General features: G+C 40.1%; 1 protein-coding gene across 2 annotated transcripts; it reads left to right on the top strand.

Moving 5' to 3' along the window:
* Nucleotides 1–1,357: 1,357 nt before the first annotated feature.
* On the top strand, nt 1,358–16,776 carry ASNS (asparagine synthetase (glutamine-hydrolyzing)). 2 transcript variants are annotated; one of them, XM_030498808.1, is made up of 12 exons: nt 1,358–1,452; nt 2,481–2,762; nt 4,783–5,020; nt 6,237–6,422; nt 6,679–6,780; nt 8,876–9,003; nt 9,778–9,904; nt 11,188–11,294; nt 11,647–11,747; nt 13,477–13,558; nt 13,822–13,977; nt 15,276–16,776. In XM_030498808.1, exons 2-12 carry the CDS (start codon nt 2,514–2,516, stop codon nt 15,483–15,485), a joined length of 1,686 nt encoding a protein of 561 aa, XP_030354668.1. In that variant the 5' UTR covers nt 1,358–1,452; nt 2,481–2,513; the 3' UTR covers nt 15,486–16,776. The 2 variants fall into 2 exon arrangements, with proteins under 2 accessions (XP_030354668.1, XP_030354658.1); XM_030498798.1 differs by having other exon boundaries at nt 1,369–1,453; nt 2,477–2,762.

Here is a 16,776-nt window from a genome sequence, read left to right as displayed (position 1 = left end):
TTCTTCAGTTTCTCCATAAAAATACTTTTACCAAACGGTTTATGACTTACTATCGTAAAGCACTGTATGAGATCTAGTTATGAACCTGGAATTGCTCATAAAATGAAAACATCCAAACAATAACTTAAGCCTATGCAGACTTGCCCAAAAATCTTCTCTGTGTGGAGAAAAGAAGTAAAGATGTAAAGAAATACTGTTTACAAAAGTTTCTGACCCCAAAAAACCCTAAAACAGTGTCAAACCAACCTAGGTTAATACGATGTTAATGCAAACAATAGAATACAACTATTTCCTGTGGTTTTTCAAAATGCAGAGTTTGTGACATTTAGATATTTGGAAAACAGATATAAGCACAAGCACTACTCCTCTGCGAGCAGTACCCAGTGAGCCACAGCGTGCACTTTTTGCTCTGCTCTTCCAAGCGGTGCACTGCTCTGGGAACTGTACGCATGGCACGTGCAGGCTTCCCAAAGCCTTACCAACGCCAAGGCCAGTCCTGTGTTCAGGTGCAGCTGTGCTCAACAGAAACCTCTTACAGCTACTCTTGATCAGCACTGTAGTCTACTTCTCATTCATAGGGTTCTACATTTTTTTCTTTCTAAAGCTTAAAAATACCCTTTTAACAGCTTCTTATGGGTCCTTTTAAAATTCTACACACAGACCACACTTATAGCTGATGGTCTGCGTAAGCTGAAGAACTTTTTGCGTACCACTGTGGTTTTATACCAAGTCCGCTAAAGCTATGAAAGCGCACTGCATGCAAATTACAACTAGTGGCCCTCTTTGAGTATGTGTGGAGAATTAAGGTTTACATTTAGCACTTCACATCCTAGTTTTCAGAGTAAAGTTTCATTTGCTTTAGCAGTCTCAAAGGCAAAACTGTCCAATAATGAAGTTGAGGCAGGCATCAAAATCCCTTTTTACCCAGAATGTCTCTTTCTCAAAACTGAGTTTTGCACAGCAAAATCCCAACTCCTCAGTAAATGCTTCCAAAGGTGTAAGCTTTGCAAGCACTCCCTCCCCCAAACCAAATAAAGCAGCACATGCAGGTGTCAGGGCTCGCTATACAAGGTACGACTCGGGGCAGATTTTGCAGGGACAGGATTCCTGACAGCCGCAAGCCGCGCTCCTAAGCCCAGCGGTGCCCGCCTTCCCCACAGCGGCCCAGGGGAGGTGGCAGCGCCCGGCTCCCTCGGCCTGCGAGTCGGCTCTTGCCCTGCCAGCAGGAACGGCTGCCGTGCGATGCCGGGCGCGCCGACCCCGCCTGGCCTCCCCATCCCGCCCTGCACGCCCAGGCCGCGGCCCCGCGGGGCGGTGCATGACGAAACTTCGCGGCGGGTTTCAACAGCAGCAGGCGGCGGGGGGGAGGAGCCGGCACCGCCAGGAGCCGCCTCTTTCATCACCCGGCGCGGCGAGGACGGCGGCTCTTCCTGTGCCGGCGGCCGGGACGGGGTAAGGCAGGAGGGCAAGCGGCGGTTTCGGGGTCACGGCCCGCGCCGCGCAGGGCTGGCCGGGGGAGCCCAGGAGGGTCATGGGCCGAGCGCAGCCGCGCAGGCGGCTGTCGTGCGGAGCGGCCGCAGTGCCCGGCGTGCCGCCTCTGCTCCCGGTGCCCGCGCCCCGGCGCCTTCCCCGGCGGGTGGGCGAGGGGCGGCGGGCCCGCGGTGCGCTGCAGCCACCGACAGAACGGGCGGCCGTGCGGCGGGGGAGCGGCCGTGCGCGGAGGGGACCTCCCCCGGGTGTTTGCGGTCGCCTGTTGGAGAACCCCGGGGAGCGTGGGGCACCCGGGACCCGCCACAGCCGGTGGGAAAGCCCAGGTCCACGTGCCTTTTGCAGCCTCAGAGGTGGGCTGCGGCTCGGGACCTGCAGGCCAGGTGATGGTGCTGGGGACCTCAGCCTCAGCTCCATGATGCCATTCGGGTTAGGGTTCAGGGAGACACAAAGCCTTCAGCTCCAGGGACACTAGGGCTGCACAAGGCATGCCAAGGGGAGCATGGCACTGCACCAACATTGCTTCTACCACGCCTTTCTTATCTGGGCCGCCCATGGTGCTGGGGAAGAACCTACCTTCTTTCAGTTTGAAACCATTGTCCTGTTGCTACAGGACTTAGTAAAAAGCCTCTCTTCATCTTATAAGCCCCCTTTATGTGTTGAAAGGCCACAGACTGAAAGGACTGTCAGTGTTTCTGCTGAAATGATGTTATTTCTGCAGATGATACCCAATGCCCAGTAATGATTTGTTCTATTTGTGCTCTATAAAAAAAGTCATAGACAACCTTGGTGTCTAAAGGTAAACTTAAGCCTAATTTCTTGGTTGCCAAAGTTTGCTTATCATACTCTGCAAAACAGGTTTTACCTCGTGTTAGCAAAGTGCTATTTTCTTGATCAGTCCTTTTGACATTTAAGCGATTAATACCCTGTGTTTGTTGTTCGTGTTTTCTACATGTCAGCACTTGCTTATAATGTTCATGTCTATGGAACAGGTTCTCCTCTTCAGGTAGATCCACAGCCTCACAATGTGTGGTATCTGGGCCCTGTTTGGGAGTGATGAATGCCTTTCTGTCCAGTGTCTAAGTGCCATGAAGATAGCACACAGAGGTCCTGATGCATTTCGTTTTGAGAACGTCAATGGATTCACCAACTGTTGTTTTGGTTTCCACCGCCTCGCGGTTGTTGATCAGCTATATGGTATGCAGCCTATCCGGGTGACGAAATTCCCATATCTGTGGCTGTGTTACAATGGAGAAATCTACAATTTCAAACAGGTAAGTGTTGTAGGGATCAATAAGTATTTGTATCTTCAGGTTTGATGAGTTTTAAATAAAGATGCATTCTTCGTTATCTCTTGGGGAGGGGAATTCCAAGCCTCTTTTCTCCCCTTCTTTCTTTGTAATCAAATGCTTTTGGGCTGTCTTACTCTTCATTTCTTTTGGGTTGTTCTCCAAGCTTTTGAGTGTTGCATTTTTATTTTCTGCATATCCATTCAGTTGGAATGTGTCACTTTAATATATGTATAGCATGCATGCTTAGGTATTTAAGTAAAACATCAAGCACAAGGCAGATGTTTCCATTATGCCACCAAAATCCTTAGGTGCCTGCAGCTTTGTGGAGTTTGTAAGAGCCACCTAAGTCAGTCCCTTGGGCACAAAACAAGCAGCAACTCTGTACTTACTTCTTAAAGTGCCTTAGTGTCCCTGGTGGGTGTGATGCTGCTGCTGAACATCGCCTTGAGTGCCTCAGTCTCTGTGCTGAGATGTCCATGCCCCCTATGTTAGTTGTAAAGGGAAGTAATTCAGATCATCCAAATTTGGTGTATAAAGCAGCTTACAGTCGTGACTGTTTCTGAATCATACTGAAACTGAATGCTTAAAATTAATCATAAGCTGAGCGTGGTAGTATCAGAAACGTAGGAATAATCTGAGATGTCTTAGTAGTTATCACATTTTTGAAGTTGGAGGCAGGCAGTGTCAGTGACATCAGTAACGTCACTGGGAGTTTGAATAGGCAGGAGATTATTTTTTTCCCTATCTTCAAGCGTCTGTTTGAAAGGCAAGATAAACTTTGCCCTGCAGTACATGTGAAATGCATTGTACCAGCAGTCTGTAATACTGGGTGTGTTTTGCATTGTGGTCTTTCTGCTGTTGAAAGCAGTAAGAATTACTCTCAATTGTGCTACACACAGTCCTAAGGGGACTTGAATTGTGCAAAATTTCCTTTGCCATCTTTAGGAATTTGTTCAGTTGTTCTCACTACATTATGTATGCTCTTAATATAGGGGTATAAAGAGATTTTTCTTCCAGGCTTGTGGCTGAAACCTACCTAGGGAAAGATCTTTGGTGAAACAGGCATCTTGTTTAGGGAAATGACTTAGTTATGTTAATATCAACTCAATTTGATCCAACGCTTTGCCCCATAAATAACAGTTAAAACTGAAGAACTCAAAATGCCAAAGCATTGGTTCTTTGGGGTTTCTTGGCTTGTTAGTGTTTTATTGAAACTCTCTTTCCCCCTGGCTGGTAGATATTGAAAGGACTTTAAGAGTAGCACCACAAGAACATGAATATTTGGTCTGACTTAAGTCTGACAGCTAATTTCTTCCTCCCCCACTCCATCTGCACAGGCAGAATGAAAAGGTTAGTTTGAGGAATGGAGGAAGATTAGGCAGAAGGAAATTGTGCGTAAAAAAAAAAAAAAAAAAAAAAAAAACACTGAGGAATTGCAGTGACTGCGTAAGTAAACCAAAGTTTATTTTTGAACTTCTTTACTCTGCAGAGATGTTACCAGTGTCTGTGTGTTTTGGAGCGGGGGAGGGCTTACATAAATGTTGTTATTTGATAAGAAAGTGCCACTGAGTGATTTCAGACTATAATAAGTAATGTCTTTGATGGCCCTGTTTTGAATTGGGTTGTTAGAAGCAGAGACGACCTGCGTCTGCCATTTGTCTGTGGGAGATGGGGAGCCTGGTGCTTCTGAAGGTCAGGGTCATGGGTTTGCAGTTTCACATCCTCAGATAGAAATGTATCCCTGAAAACTTGCCTTAATGTGGATTGCTTAAGACTGCAGAGTCAATTTATGTTGTCTGAGAGGTGATCCCGGATAATATTTTCAACACAGAAGTATAATTGCCTTCTTTGGCAAAAATGTTTATGTAACTTTCAAACTGTGATTTTACAAAAGAAAAGTATTTTTCTTACTAAACAATTACGTGAATGGTGTTGGGTATTTTTTTTCAATTAATAAGCAGTCATTGCAATTTCTTACATTTTTCTTTATATTTTTTCTTAGTTGCAGAAGCAGTTTGGATTTGAATATCAAACATTAGTGGATGGTGAGGTTATCCTTCATCTTTACAACAGAGGAGGAATAGAACAAACAGCATCCATTCTAGATGGTGTATTTGCTTTCATCCTTCTGGACACCGCAAACAGAAAAGTGTTTCTGGCAAGAGATACCTATGGAGTCAGACCACTGTTTAAGTTGCTGACTGATGATGGATTTTTAGGTGTCTGTTCTGAGGCAAAAGGTAAAACCAGTTGTGTTTAGTGCCTAAATAATCTTACGTATTGTTGTCAGAGACAAACTACTTTACTAGGCTTTTCTTCTAAGTGTGACAAGGAAGTGAGCTGTAAGTTCAGTAATAAATGAACTACATTTAGAAGTTTAAGCACTACATATCATTAGAACAAAACCCACAGATAGTAAACCTCTAAGATGTTTAATCGTCCTTAATATCTCTAAAATAACTTGCTTATTTAATTTTATAATTCTTTTTGTTCTAGAATCATAGCAGTATTGAGCCCAAGATATTTTGTTACCCCAAAGTTAAATGTAGTCTACAGAGTTAGGCTAGATTTATGCTATGATAAATTATATTAGAATTCTGTCCTGCTGTTCTGTGGTGAATTGGGAAATAGTGCCGCAAGAACTGCTAATCTGTAAAACCTAAGAATTTTAAAACCCTACTGAACTTACCTGCAGCATTGGGTAATTTTCAGGTGACATTTACTTTATTTGATGATGATTTTTTTCCTTTGAGATGATACATCTTTTTTAAAGTAATTATCTCTAGTCTTGACACTTGCATAAACAAATCCGAACAGTGCCAAAAGGGAGTTTATTGCCTAAAATGCACTTTGGCTAAAATTGACTTTGATTACTTGGGTCCTTCCTGTTTACTGTATATCAATTTTACTATCAGACTCCAATGTAGCTTGGCTCCTCTAACAGTAGTACTACATACTACAGTACGGTCTGAAACTGGTGAGTTATGAAATCACTAAATCACTGTCAATTGAGCAATCATTTCAGTGATGTAGTTTTATTACAACCCCCTTGTTTGCTTAACTACACCTAATTTTAAACACAAAATCAGTTGTTAATTGTCATTTGAATTCTCATAAGCATATTACATTTCAAGCTGGACATCATGTCAAGAAAGTGCTACTCTTAATGTTCACAGGGATGTAAATTGCTATTTGCTGGCTTCCCATCACTGTCTGCCTCAGTTTGAGACAGCTCAGATCTGTGTGTAACCTGCCAGAAGCAGAACCATGCACTAGCCAGAGCAGACTCCGACTCAAAATTATTTATTTGTTTATTTAATACTGCATTTAACATCTGGATTAAATATTTGTTTATAGTTTTAGTACAGATGTTGTTGTGTGAGGTGTAACTGATTAGGTAAGAACTCTGACTTTCTTACTTTCCTCCTCTTCCCCACCCCCCCATTTTATCTGTAGGACTTACCAACTTAAAGCATTCATCATCCTTATGTTCTAAAGTGGAACCATTTCTCCCTGGTCATTATGAAGTGTTGGATTTAAAGCCCTCTGGCAAAGTTGCATCGGTGGAATTAGTAAAATTCCATAGCCATAAAGATGAACCACTCCATGTTGCGTGTGATACAGTGGAAACTCTGCCTTCAGGTAGTACAGCAAACCATTTACTGCTGCTTCTAATCTAAAAAGAAATATAATTGGTTTAAATAAGTGCCAACTGGAAGAATCTTTATAATGTAGGGACTTAAGAATTGTTTTTGTAGGCAGTCATGTACGAAGATGAACTTGCATGCCCTCATTATCAAAGGAAAATTTAGACAAATGTCTTTGTTTCCTAACATCATAATCTAGCAAAGTCTAAGTAGCACTTCTTGGGTTTCTTTTCCTTTTCTGTTCTGGATAGGCTTTGATCTTGAAACCGTGAAGAGCAACATCCGTATTCTGTTTGAAAATGCTGTTAGAAAACGTTTGATGGCTCATAGAAGGATTGGTTGTCTTCTGTCAGGTAAGTAGCAAGAATCACAGTGATTCTTCTCTCTCTTTCACCCATCTCTACTAGTTAGACAGAAGTATACTGGCTGTTTTGCTGTGATGTACTGAAGTGATACAAATCTTCATTTGCTTCACAGGGCAGATAACGGAGAACTTGTTAGTTTGTAATAAAGTTTTCCAGTTTACGAATATCTTGAAAATCTTACACTTTTAAAGCTTACTCTGGTGTGGGATGTTGGTTTGTTGAGACATTGACTATTTTTAATTAAGAAGAAAAAAAATATTTTTATTGAAAAGTCACCCTACATACACTTAAATATATAAGATCCATGCTTTAGGTCAGTGTCTAAAAAGAAAATGTAATTACATTCACTTTGCACAGATTGAGCATAGAAAAAATATTCGGCATGTTTCAGATAGCAGGAGGAAGTGAAGTTCTTACTTATCATCATCTTTGCTTTAGCCTCCATCCTAGAATGCCCTTGATTTACCAAATTACAGGGGACCATCTGGACCAAAATTGATTGCTACACTCTTTGTCAGGTGAGGTGCAGGAAGTTGTTCACTGACTTAGGTCGTCTGTGTTGTGATCTGGTGGGTCAGTGTTATAGAGGTACTTTACAGAGGTAAAGCCTTTGCAGCCCTGGGATTCACATCTTATTTACTTTGGTTTTGTAGCACTTTTTACTTGTGGTTAGAGTTCTGAAATGCTTTTGATGCATTCACTGAACATCAGTAATTGCACTCATATATCATGAACCCTATTACATGTGCATTTGAATGCAAGAGAACTGACTAGGAGATACAGTTGGACCATTTGCTTACTGTGGCATCATAAAAAGTAGGAGGGAGATAAATGAAATGGGGAGATATGTGGAGTTTAAAGATCCCAGACTCAGTAAAAAGCCTGTTCAAACCGCAAATTTGACATATCAAATTAGAAGGCACTCAGCAGCTCCTCAGATGCACATGCAGAATGTATTAGTAGGAAAACTAAGTGCCATTGCTGGTATAATACCAGAGTATCTCAGTGCTTCACAATTTTGACTATGCTTGGAGCATCACAGTTGGAGAAATGCTTTTGTTTCCAGTCACATAGGGAGTTCTGCAACTTCACAGTGGAAACTCAGGTTTTGATTCCCCTGATTTCCACATCCTAAGCACTCAGTTTTATTTCTGTGTTCCACTTTTCTCAGACTATGCATGTAATTTCTACAGAAGGAGGTATTTTATTTGCAAGGTAGCATGTCCACAGAGGGGATCAGGGTGGGAAGGATGCTAATGCACTCAGCTGAAAAACCACATGCAGACTGTAGGAAAGGAAGAGGGTTTTGCCCTATGCTTGTTAGAACTGCAGGCAGGTGTGGGAGAACAGGTACTGTTTTGCTCAGTATTTCAAAGGGAAACAGCAAGTAGAACTGGTCAAGGATTAGCAGAACTACCTCATGAGAATAAGAAGGTGGAGTCTTGGGGTACATCTAGGCAGCTTGTGCATCTCTTGGGTTTGGTTTTTGTTTCTTTTCTGAGCTGTTCAAATCCTTCCACTGTTTGAGAGAGAAAAGGAGGAAAAAGAATGTCACTAGTGAAGCTTTTCACTTTGAAGTGATGTTTAAAAAAATAGTGGCACTCAAAACTCACTTTTGAAAACGATTGGGAAAGAGTAGAATCCTTACACTAAACATTAATTTACTTAATCCTCTTTATTCAAAAGCAAACCAAAAAATAAATCACGTAGTTCTGTCAGTAGAGTATCAAATGTGTAGGTAAGAAGAGAATAGAGACATAAATCTCATTACAGCAGAATTGAGAAGAGGCATGTTCTGCAGTGGTACAATGTTTTCAGCATACTTTCTGTGTATCTTAAAGAAGGATTTCCACTGATGCTTCTGACACGAAAATTACTAACAACTGTTACTGAAGATGTTCCACTGAAGCTGCCCAATCTCTTGTTAAGGGGAGTTAAACGTGCACTTGTACAAGAAGTACTTTGGATTCACATGGCTGAAAAATGAAGCCTACACATGAGATTCCACTATCTAGATTCAGTGTCCTCAAGGGGAAACAAAAAACAGGCAAACACCTAACCAGATAATTTGGTTTGTTGGCAGGGGGCTTAGATTCCAGCTTGGTTGCAGCTGTTCTTCTGAAACTCATGAAAGAAATCAACATCAATTATTCCTTACAAACCTTTGCAATTGGAATGGAAAACAGTCCTGATTTACTGGCTGCCAGAAAGGTATAGTAAGTGTTGCTTTTCAGTTCTGAGCTGCTGAGTGCTAAACAGTGTATATTAATGGTGCTAACTTCATGCTATGGTATTAATAGTAACACTGAATATTCATGTACTGTTGTGATGTAAATCAGTTTGCAGTAAATCATTTAGTACAACATTTGCTGCTTAGTTAAATCTTATGAAAGAGATAATTTAGCTTTACCTGTTTTCTCTTGTATTTGAAAGACTTTCATGACAAACTCTCACTGCGTTGTTACCAAAAGGACAGTACTTTGGAGTTGTCTCAATTCTGCCTCTGTGTTTTAGGGTAAATCTCCATGCTGTGGTTCCTATGCTACAACATTTGTATATGTGTTAAATATTTTACGTTAATTATCAGTTACTGAATTAGGAGCCTTGTACAAACTGTTTGCCATCTGAGGTACTCTTTAGGTATGCAGGCTGTCATGGCTTTTGAGCTGCTTTTTCTCTTCAGGACAAGTATCTGGAGTATTTAGAGCCTTTACAGATGCTGTTATGCTTGGGCAAGCAGCTGCATGGGTGTTGTAATCATGATTGAACATTGTAATTAGGGAGACTATGTTCCCTGTGGTGAATGTACCGCTGGGAGTCAGAGGCTGCTGCAGTATCGTCTTTTCTTGGCCTAATGTCATGTAATTCTCTCTGTGGCAGAAGGGAGCTGGTGCTTTCACTCAATGTGCGTGGTTTTGAGTACAATGTGTGTTTAAAAATGTTTTAATTGAAAAGCAATATGTTATTGTTACCTTTTGCAAACAGGTGGCAGCACATATAGGCAGTGAACATCATGAAGTAATATTTAATTCCGAAGAGGGAATTCAGGCGATAGAAGACGTTATCTTCTCCTTGGAAACCTATGATATAACAACAATAAGAGCTTCAATTGGTAAGATTTTTTTTCTTTTTAACAGCAAGCTTTGCTTTATATCGCCCAAATAAAATTTTGTGCAAAATCATGTAACCATCTACTAGATCCTTTAGAAGTCATAGAACCGAAAATCCCACATTCTGCTCCCCAGTCTTGTCTGTGATACCACACTGAGGCAAAACTGTTAGTAGTTTCAAAGTCACTGACTATACAAAACAATTGTCAAGAGCTGTTCCTGAAGCTTTGGGATGAAAACCAGAAGTTGTATGAAGAAGAAACGTTAGATCTACAGGTCTAGATTTTCCTTGAAGGAAGCAGGGAAATGTACAGGTTATCTGAGGTACTCAATGTTATGATAACAAAGCAATTATGATTAGTATAAAAATTATGCAAGGAAAGGGTAAAGTGAAGTATTTCTTGTCACAGTTTAGTAACATGTTCACTCAAGCCAGGTAGACGTCTTATAATGTATGTTTGATTCTGAGAAATGAAGGAAGTCACCAGCAGCTGCTTACGAAGGGTTGCCAGCCTGATTGATAGAATGAAAAACCCTAATCCATTGTGACATGCTGTGCAATGCAAGCTTCGACATTTTACCCAGTTAGTCTTGTGTCATCCTAAAGCATTATAAAAAAATTATTAAGCCAAATAGGCAACATGGTTTTGAAAACCCAGATTCCTTGTGTGGAATTTGAGAGATGAAGATACGACTTCACAGTGTGAAATATTGAAAGTACTTACTTAAAAAACAGACTTCTCAGCTGTCATCTTTATTTGTGATTGTTGCTTAGTATGAAAAATAAGGAATTAATTCTGATTAATAAATAATTCTTGGAAAAAAACCATAATTGAAAAAATGGTTTCATACAGCTCAACCCACAGTGGCAGAGTGTTAAACAGCAGCTTTTGTTGGTAGTTTTGTTCTCCAAAGTGGAAAGGTTTCTTCAGGACTCTGCTGGAATTAATCATGTGCTTCATTTCAAACTGAGTCAGAATAACATCTCTGTGTTCCCATGAGAATCCTCCAGTGTTCCCAGGATCACAGACAAACATATCTTTCTGATATTTTGAGGGCTAAGTGTAGGTACACAGTTTAGATGTATCTGCAGTATACCTAGTGTCGTTGTTGATGGCTTTGAATAACAATGAGATGTTATTTTAGCATATTGCAGTTGTTTGCTACGGAAGAAAGTAGTGTAGGAGAGAAACTTCTAAAACGCTAAATTCAAAACTGGGCTAGCTGTATATAGCGTCAAATATGTAGCTGTATTTTAATAACTTTATACTTTTTTGTTTTTAAGGTATGTATCTTGTTTCCAAATATATACGGAAAAAAACAGATAGTGTGGTCATTTTTTCAGGAGAAGGATCAGATGAGCTGACACAAGGATATATATATTTCCATAAGGTAAATATATTCCCTATACAGAAAGCCCTTGAGATGCTTGTTCTCCCCTTCAGTGGAAAAATCTGAGATTTCAAGGTGTGATGCTTTAGAGTTGTCACAGCTATATATTTGTTGAGACTTCCTCCTGAGGTGGCATAAAGTCCAAGGGGTTTAATTTAATCACCTAAAAAAAAAATCCCCAAAACCCCAAATTTTTAAAAAATTCCCAAGACTGTTCTTTCTTGTAATGTAGTCTTTGCTAGTTCTTACATCACTAGGTGATCACTACAACTCAAACACAGGACAGCAAGTAGTGGTTTCCTCATTGTGGCTGTGTTATGTCTGTGCGCTACATGCATATGTCTGGTTACAGGCACCATCTCCCGAAGAGGCTGCAGAAGAGAGTGAGAGGCTTCTGAAGGAGCTCTACCTGTTTGATGTGCTTCGTGCGGACAGAACTACTGCAGCACATGGGTAAAACATACTCTCCTGGATGCTGAGGACTGCTGTGATTCAAAAGCCTAAGAAGATCTTAAAAGTTCTGCTGCTGTTGAGGAAAATAGAACAGTTAATTGTTGACTTGTTACTGTTTGAATTACTAAGTGATTCAGAATATTGTGATGCAGGATAATTTTATTCCTACTGTCTGAGTTTAAAATAATTGGAGATGATCATTTCGTCTTCAGAGTAGTAGGAGCAAACGGGGTGCACCACATACTGTGCTTGAGCTGTGGATCTTAATGTAACCCAAGACACCACCCACTTTGGGAGAACAGTTTGTAGCCTGAAGGAATTTAAGCAACAGCAAACCACAGACCACAAAATTTAATCCAGTCTTCTGTGACTGTAGGGCCCACTGTGTTGCCAACTGATGCAGGAAATATCTTTTGTCTAGGATTGTACTGGTCTTCACAGAAGCAGTGAATTAGAAATATAAATACGTAGAGTTAAGGAGGGAAGGCAAAGTCATGTTTGACTTCATTTTTTTCCAAGGTTTAGACAAAGAGGAATCCTGAATCTGATAATCAGCATGCACATGAAGAATTAGAAGAAAATAAGGGGGAAAGTATGTGTGTTGAGTCAGGTAGCTGACTAATAAGTATTGTTGGGAAATGGCTATAGATGAGAAAAAGATGGTACCTTTGGCAAAGCAAACAATTTGCCAATTGGGAAACTTGTGTGGTATATTGATCCTGCCACAAAATTACTTGCCCAGTATTTTATACTTTCTTACGTTTCTCCTTCCTATATAAAAGATGGACATGGTGCAGTAGTCCTGCCATTTGCCTTATAATTTTATTTGGGCTGAAAAGTTTGGCCGCATATCCAAGGCTGTTTAATATCTCACTCTGGCTGCTCTTTGGAGAGTTGCCATTTCTTGAGGTTTTTTGGTATGGCGGGTATTACCTGAAGTAGTTGAAGCTCTTTATCAGAGGAGAAGATACAGAGACAATAATATTACTAGTATGCAGCATAACATCTCTATTTGACTTTGAAACTGGGCAGCTTAATGTCTCTTGAAGAAACACACTGAGAGGGCGTCTTCCTACTGAAGACACAGTTACTGTAATTTTATTTGTTGCCTTCAGTGTCATTAGAAGTCATGGTATGCATAAGAGAATATAAGGAAGAAGACTTTGTATGTGTATAACTGCCACTGGTGTAGGAGAGAAAGTGTGTAAATGCTGCAGAATCAGTAGTAAATAGCTTAATGGTGTCCATGCGGCTCCTTTTAGTTTATTTTTTGAAAACACAAACAAATGTGGATTTAAAAAATAATAGAGCAGAAATCCTTGCTTGATTCTGTGACATCTTTACAAATGCTGAGCTGCAAATCTCAGTGAGCAACTTGGTAGTTTTCTGGAGGCAACAGGATTTTTATTTTTTCAGTGGTTTTTTGCTTACATGATCCAATGGTTGTTGCAAATCCTGCAGGTCTGTAGTCTTTAAATTCATTGTGCTGGAAGCTGCCCAGCAGATGGCATCATAAATCATTGATATCTTTGTTAAATCTTTACTTAACATTCCAAATTGATGAATTAAGTACAGATAGTCATGAATATGCAAGTGAAATTTCTTCAAAATAAAAGCAGAAAAACTTGTTCGTATGGAATACAAGGAATGCTGAACAGTAAAGAATTTTGTAAGTATATGGCTTGTTGGTTTAATTTAGTATCTTTTTGTATTTATTTCTCCTGTTTAGTCTTGAACTGAGAGTCCCATTTTTGGATCACCGGTTTACTTCTTATTATTTATCTCTACCAGCAGAACTGCGAGTCCCAAAGGTATGTAAAACTAGGGTTGGACCCAGTGTGATCTTATATATTCACTGGATCGTATTCAAAGCATGACCAAATTGCTGAATTCAGTGGTTATGTTCTCTACCCAAAGTTAAGTGTGCTTTTAAATGTTTTTCTGGATTGTTGGACTACTGAAGCCCTTTTCTGACCAGACCTTCTGAAAGAAAACTATTTCTTACATGTTTAGAGCCAAATGTTTATACTGCCATTCATAAGACTCACAACATTGTTTATCCTTCTGCAAACAGAATGGAATTGAAAAATACCTTTTAAGACAGGCCTTTGAAGATTCCAACTTGCTTCCCAAAGAAATACTCTGGAGACCCAAAGAAGCTTTCAGTGATGGTATAGCATCAGTAAAGAAATCCTGGTTTTCTATTCTTCAGGACTATATTGATCAACAGGTACAATACTACTTTTTTTGTCTCTCACATTTAGGTGCATTAGATATGGCTGCCAGGGGGAGGCAGTTCACATGCTTAGTTGGGAGAATAAATCTGGGTATAATAAAAACCTGAGCCTCATGGTGGAGCAGCAGAATAAACTTTAATCACGGTCTTCTATCTTCTAATGGTCTTCTGGTTAAAGGCATTTGAAATCCTAGATAGACAGAATTGCTAGAGCCTGACAGAAATGGCTGTGTAAGGAAATGAACATCATTGAAGTATCTGGATTGCAAATTAGATTGTGTCAGCAAACACAATTTCTGGGCTACACACAAAGCAGTTGCTTCAGCTGAAAGCACTTGCATGAACTTACTCTGCCACTGAGTAACAGCATAATGATTTTATAATGTCCTTGCTTGTTTACTTCATTTGTTTTTCCCAGCCATGCCTGTCTAAATCTTTTGCTTTTTAAAACCTTTGCTTGCATTGCTAACCAATGAAGACCTACAGTATTTTGGCTTTGGACAAAAGATAATAATCTCTGATGTACAGAGGCAGTTTAATCATCAAGAGGAAGGAATAACATCCAATTTACGCCAGAGCACTGTTGCACAAAAATAGTGTAGTCAAGCCTGTGGATGGATGTTTGTTCTCCTACCACCAACTGATTGTTTCCCTTTTTCTTTCTCTGTATCCAAGAAGGTAGTTGGGCTACAGTGTTGTGCTGCCCGCGCTGAGCCTGCATTGGAGTATTTGGGGCAAATCTATTTCATGGCTGTGAGGAGCTGGGCAGCATGTTGGCAGTGGAAGGTGCTTTAGAAATTGCCTCAACGGGTGCAACTTTTCATCCTCGCTTTCTTAGCCAGCTTAGCATCTGCAGGTGTCTTTGCCTCTTTGTCCCAGGTCTTTTGCTGATAAGAGCTTGGTTATAAAAGCATAGTCAACAGCTCCCTGTGAGCTGAAAAAAACTCCCAAGTAGCCACTTATATAGCAAACAGACTGTTGTTCCGTTTGATTCACAGCAAAGAGAAGGATAGGAAGGAAGTTCTTGTGAGCTTACTAACAAAGGTGAATGCAACCCAAAAAGAAATGGAAATACAGTTATGTATTCATCTAGATGAAGTGAGCGTATGACAGAGATTTATCGGTCAGAAGCCTCTACCTCTAGAATAGACTTTACTTTTTGTATTATTTTTTTAAAAAACTTTGATCATTCTGTGGTTGGCGAATCCTCATGTCTTTTATCTTGCAGCAAATTGACTTGTAAGGAGTTAAATGTATTTGCAGCTCAACTCAAGTTTTGCTTATGTCTACAGGTTGATGACCTTCTGCTGGAAAAGGCAGCAGAGAAATATCCCTTCAATCCTCCTAAAACAAAAGAAAGTTATTACTACCGCCAGATCTTTGAAAAGCACTATCCAGGGCAGAGTAACTGGCTGCCCCACTACTGGATGCCAAGATGGGTTAAAGCTACTGATCCCTCTGCTCGCACATTGAAACATTACAAGTCAGCTACTCAAGAGTAGGCTGTTGAAACAATCCCCCAAAAATAGAAGTGCTGCGAGCAATTTGCATGCACTCTGCTTTAAAAAAAAAACAAACAATGCAAACTTAAAGCTTAAATGGTCTTTAAGATGCATTTTGACAATGCTGTTGGAAATAAGAGCTTTCTGTGGCTAGTGTACTATTAAAAATTCACCCTGCTGTACCAAAACTTTGTAATTCATGGGAAAATACTATATGGACAAAGAGCTACCTTATTTGGCAGCGGTGTTCCTTATGTGACCTTGATTGTATTCGTTTGCCTTGCAGTCATTTAATACATGCCATTGTGAACTCTGTTTTGAGGACTTGAGTAAGACTAAGTGATGCAAACTGCTGCAGGCCCTCTGAGCCAAGGGGAATTTGACTATTTAGTGATTGGTGTTCCTGGCTGTGGGATTTGGATAATCTGTCTATATTATTCTATTCTGAATGTCTTTCTAAGCATTCCTGCGAACCTTGATCTGGTTTTCAAGAGGTATTTAAATATTCATAGCTATGCAGAGATGCTTACTAATGTTTATCATAGTGGTGGTGCTGGCTGTTACTTAATTAAACAAATGGGAATTTTCTTTGTTATTGTAAAGCTACCAGTTGGCTGGTTTGAATCTTTTAAACATGTCAGCAGTCTAAAGATATTGTGACTGTTACCAAAGAACAGAAGAGGCAAGAGAAGCCAAGTTATGCCTTTGTTTCTAACTCAAGGGCTTTGATTCTTAAATTTATTTATTATTAAAAATAGAATGTTAACCAAGTGATTTGTGTCAATCTGATGGAAGTTACATGGCTAAGTATTGTAAGAATTTTTTCACTTACTGTGAGAGTTTTTCCACCTGTATGATGAAAGGTAGACCGTGTTTCTGCTCAACTGCATGGGGCCAACTGTGTGGTGAACCGACCTCGTTAACCATAAATTTTGGTCAGACAAAGCATCGCTGAAGACAATGGGATCAGATACCTTGCTTGGAAAAATGGAAAAAAATCTTCTTCAGAAACCACAAGAACTTCTAATACCCTACTGAAAAGCACATGACATTTTACCCAGGACAACTTTTTATTGACTACTTAGGCATGAGAGCTGCTTTTTTTTAAAGGTAACTTAAACATAAGCGTGGTCAAGAAGTATACTTGTGTGCTGCAGATTGACTTGATTACCATTATGCTGTTTATGAATACACGAGTCTAGTTTATTGTCCCTCTTGAATGGGAAACCAAAGCAAATTGTTATTTAAAAGATAAAAGTATAAACAATTCTAGTTTAAAATCTTCATAAAA

The sequence above is a fragment of the Strigops habroptila genome, chromosome 1, assembly GCF_004027225.2.
Source record: "Strigops habroptila isolate Jane chromosome 1, bStrHab1.2.pri, whole genome shotgun sequence".
NCBI lineage: Eukaryota > Metazoa > Chordata > Aves > Psittaciformes > Psittacidae > Strigops > Strigops habroptila.
This window is presented reverse-complemented; position numbering and strand designations above follow the sequence as displayed.

Excerpts from the sequence above, each read along its gene's own strand:
- ASNS (XM_030498808.1), top strand. The coding sequence starts at position 2,514 with ATGTGTGGTATCTGGGCCCTGTTTGGGAGTGATGAATGCCTTTCTGTC. Across the intron at positions 5,021-6,236 it reads TGTCTGTTCTGAGGCAAAAG|GACTTACCAACTTAAAGCAT; the intron begins GTAAAACCAGTT and ends TTTTATCTGTAG. Across the intron at positions 9,905-11,187 it reads AACAATAAGAGCTTCAATTG|GTATGTATCTTGTTTCCAAA; the intron begins GTAAGATTTTTT and ends TTTGTTTTTAAG.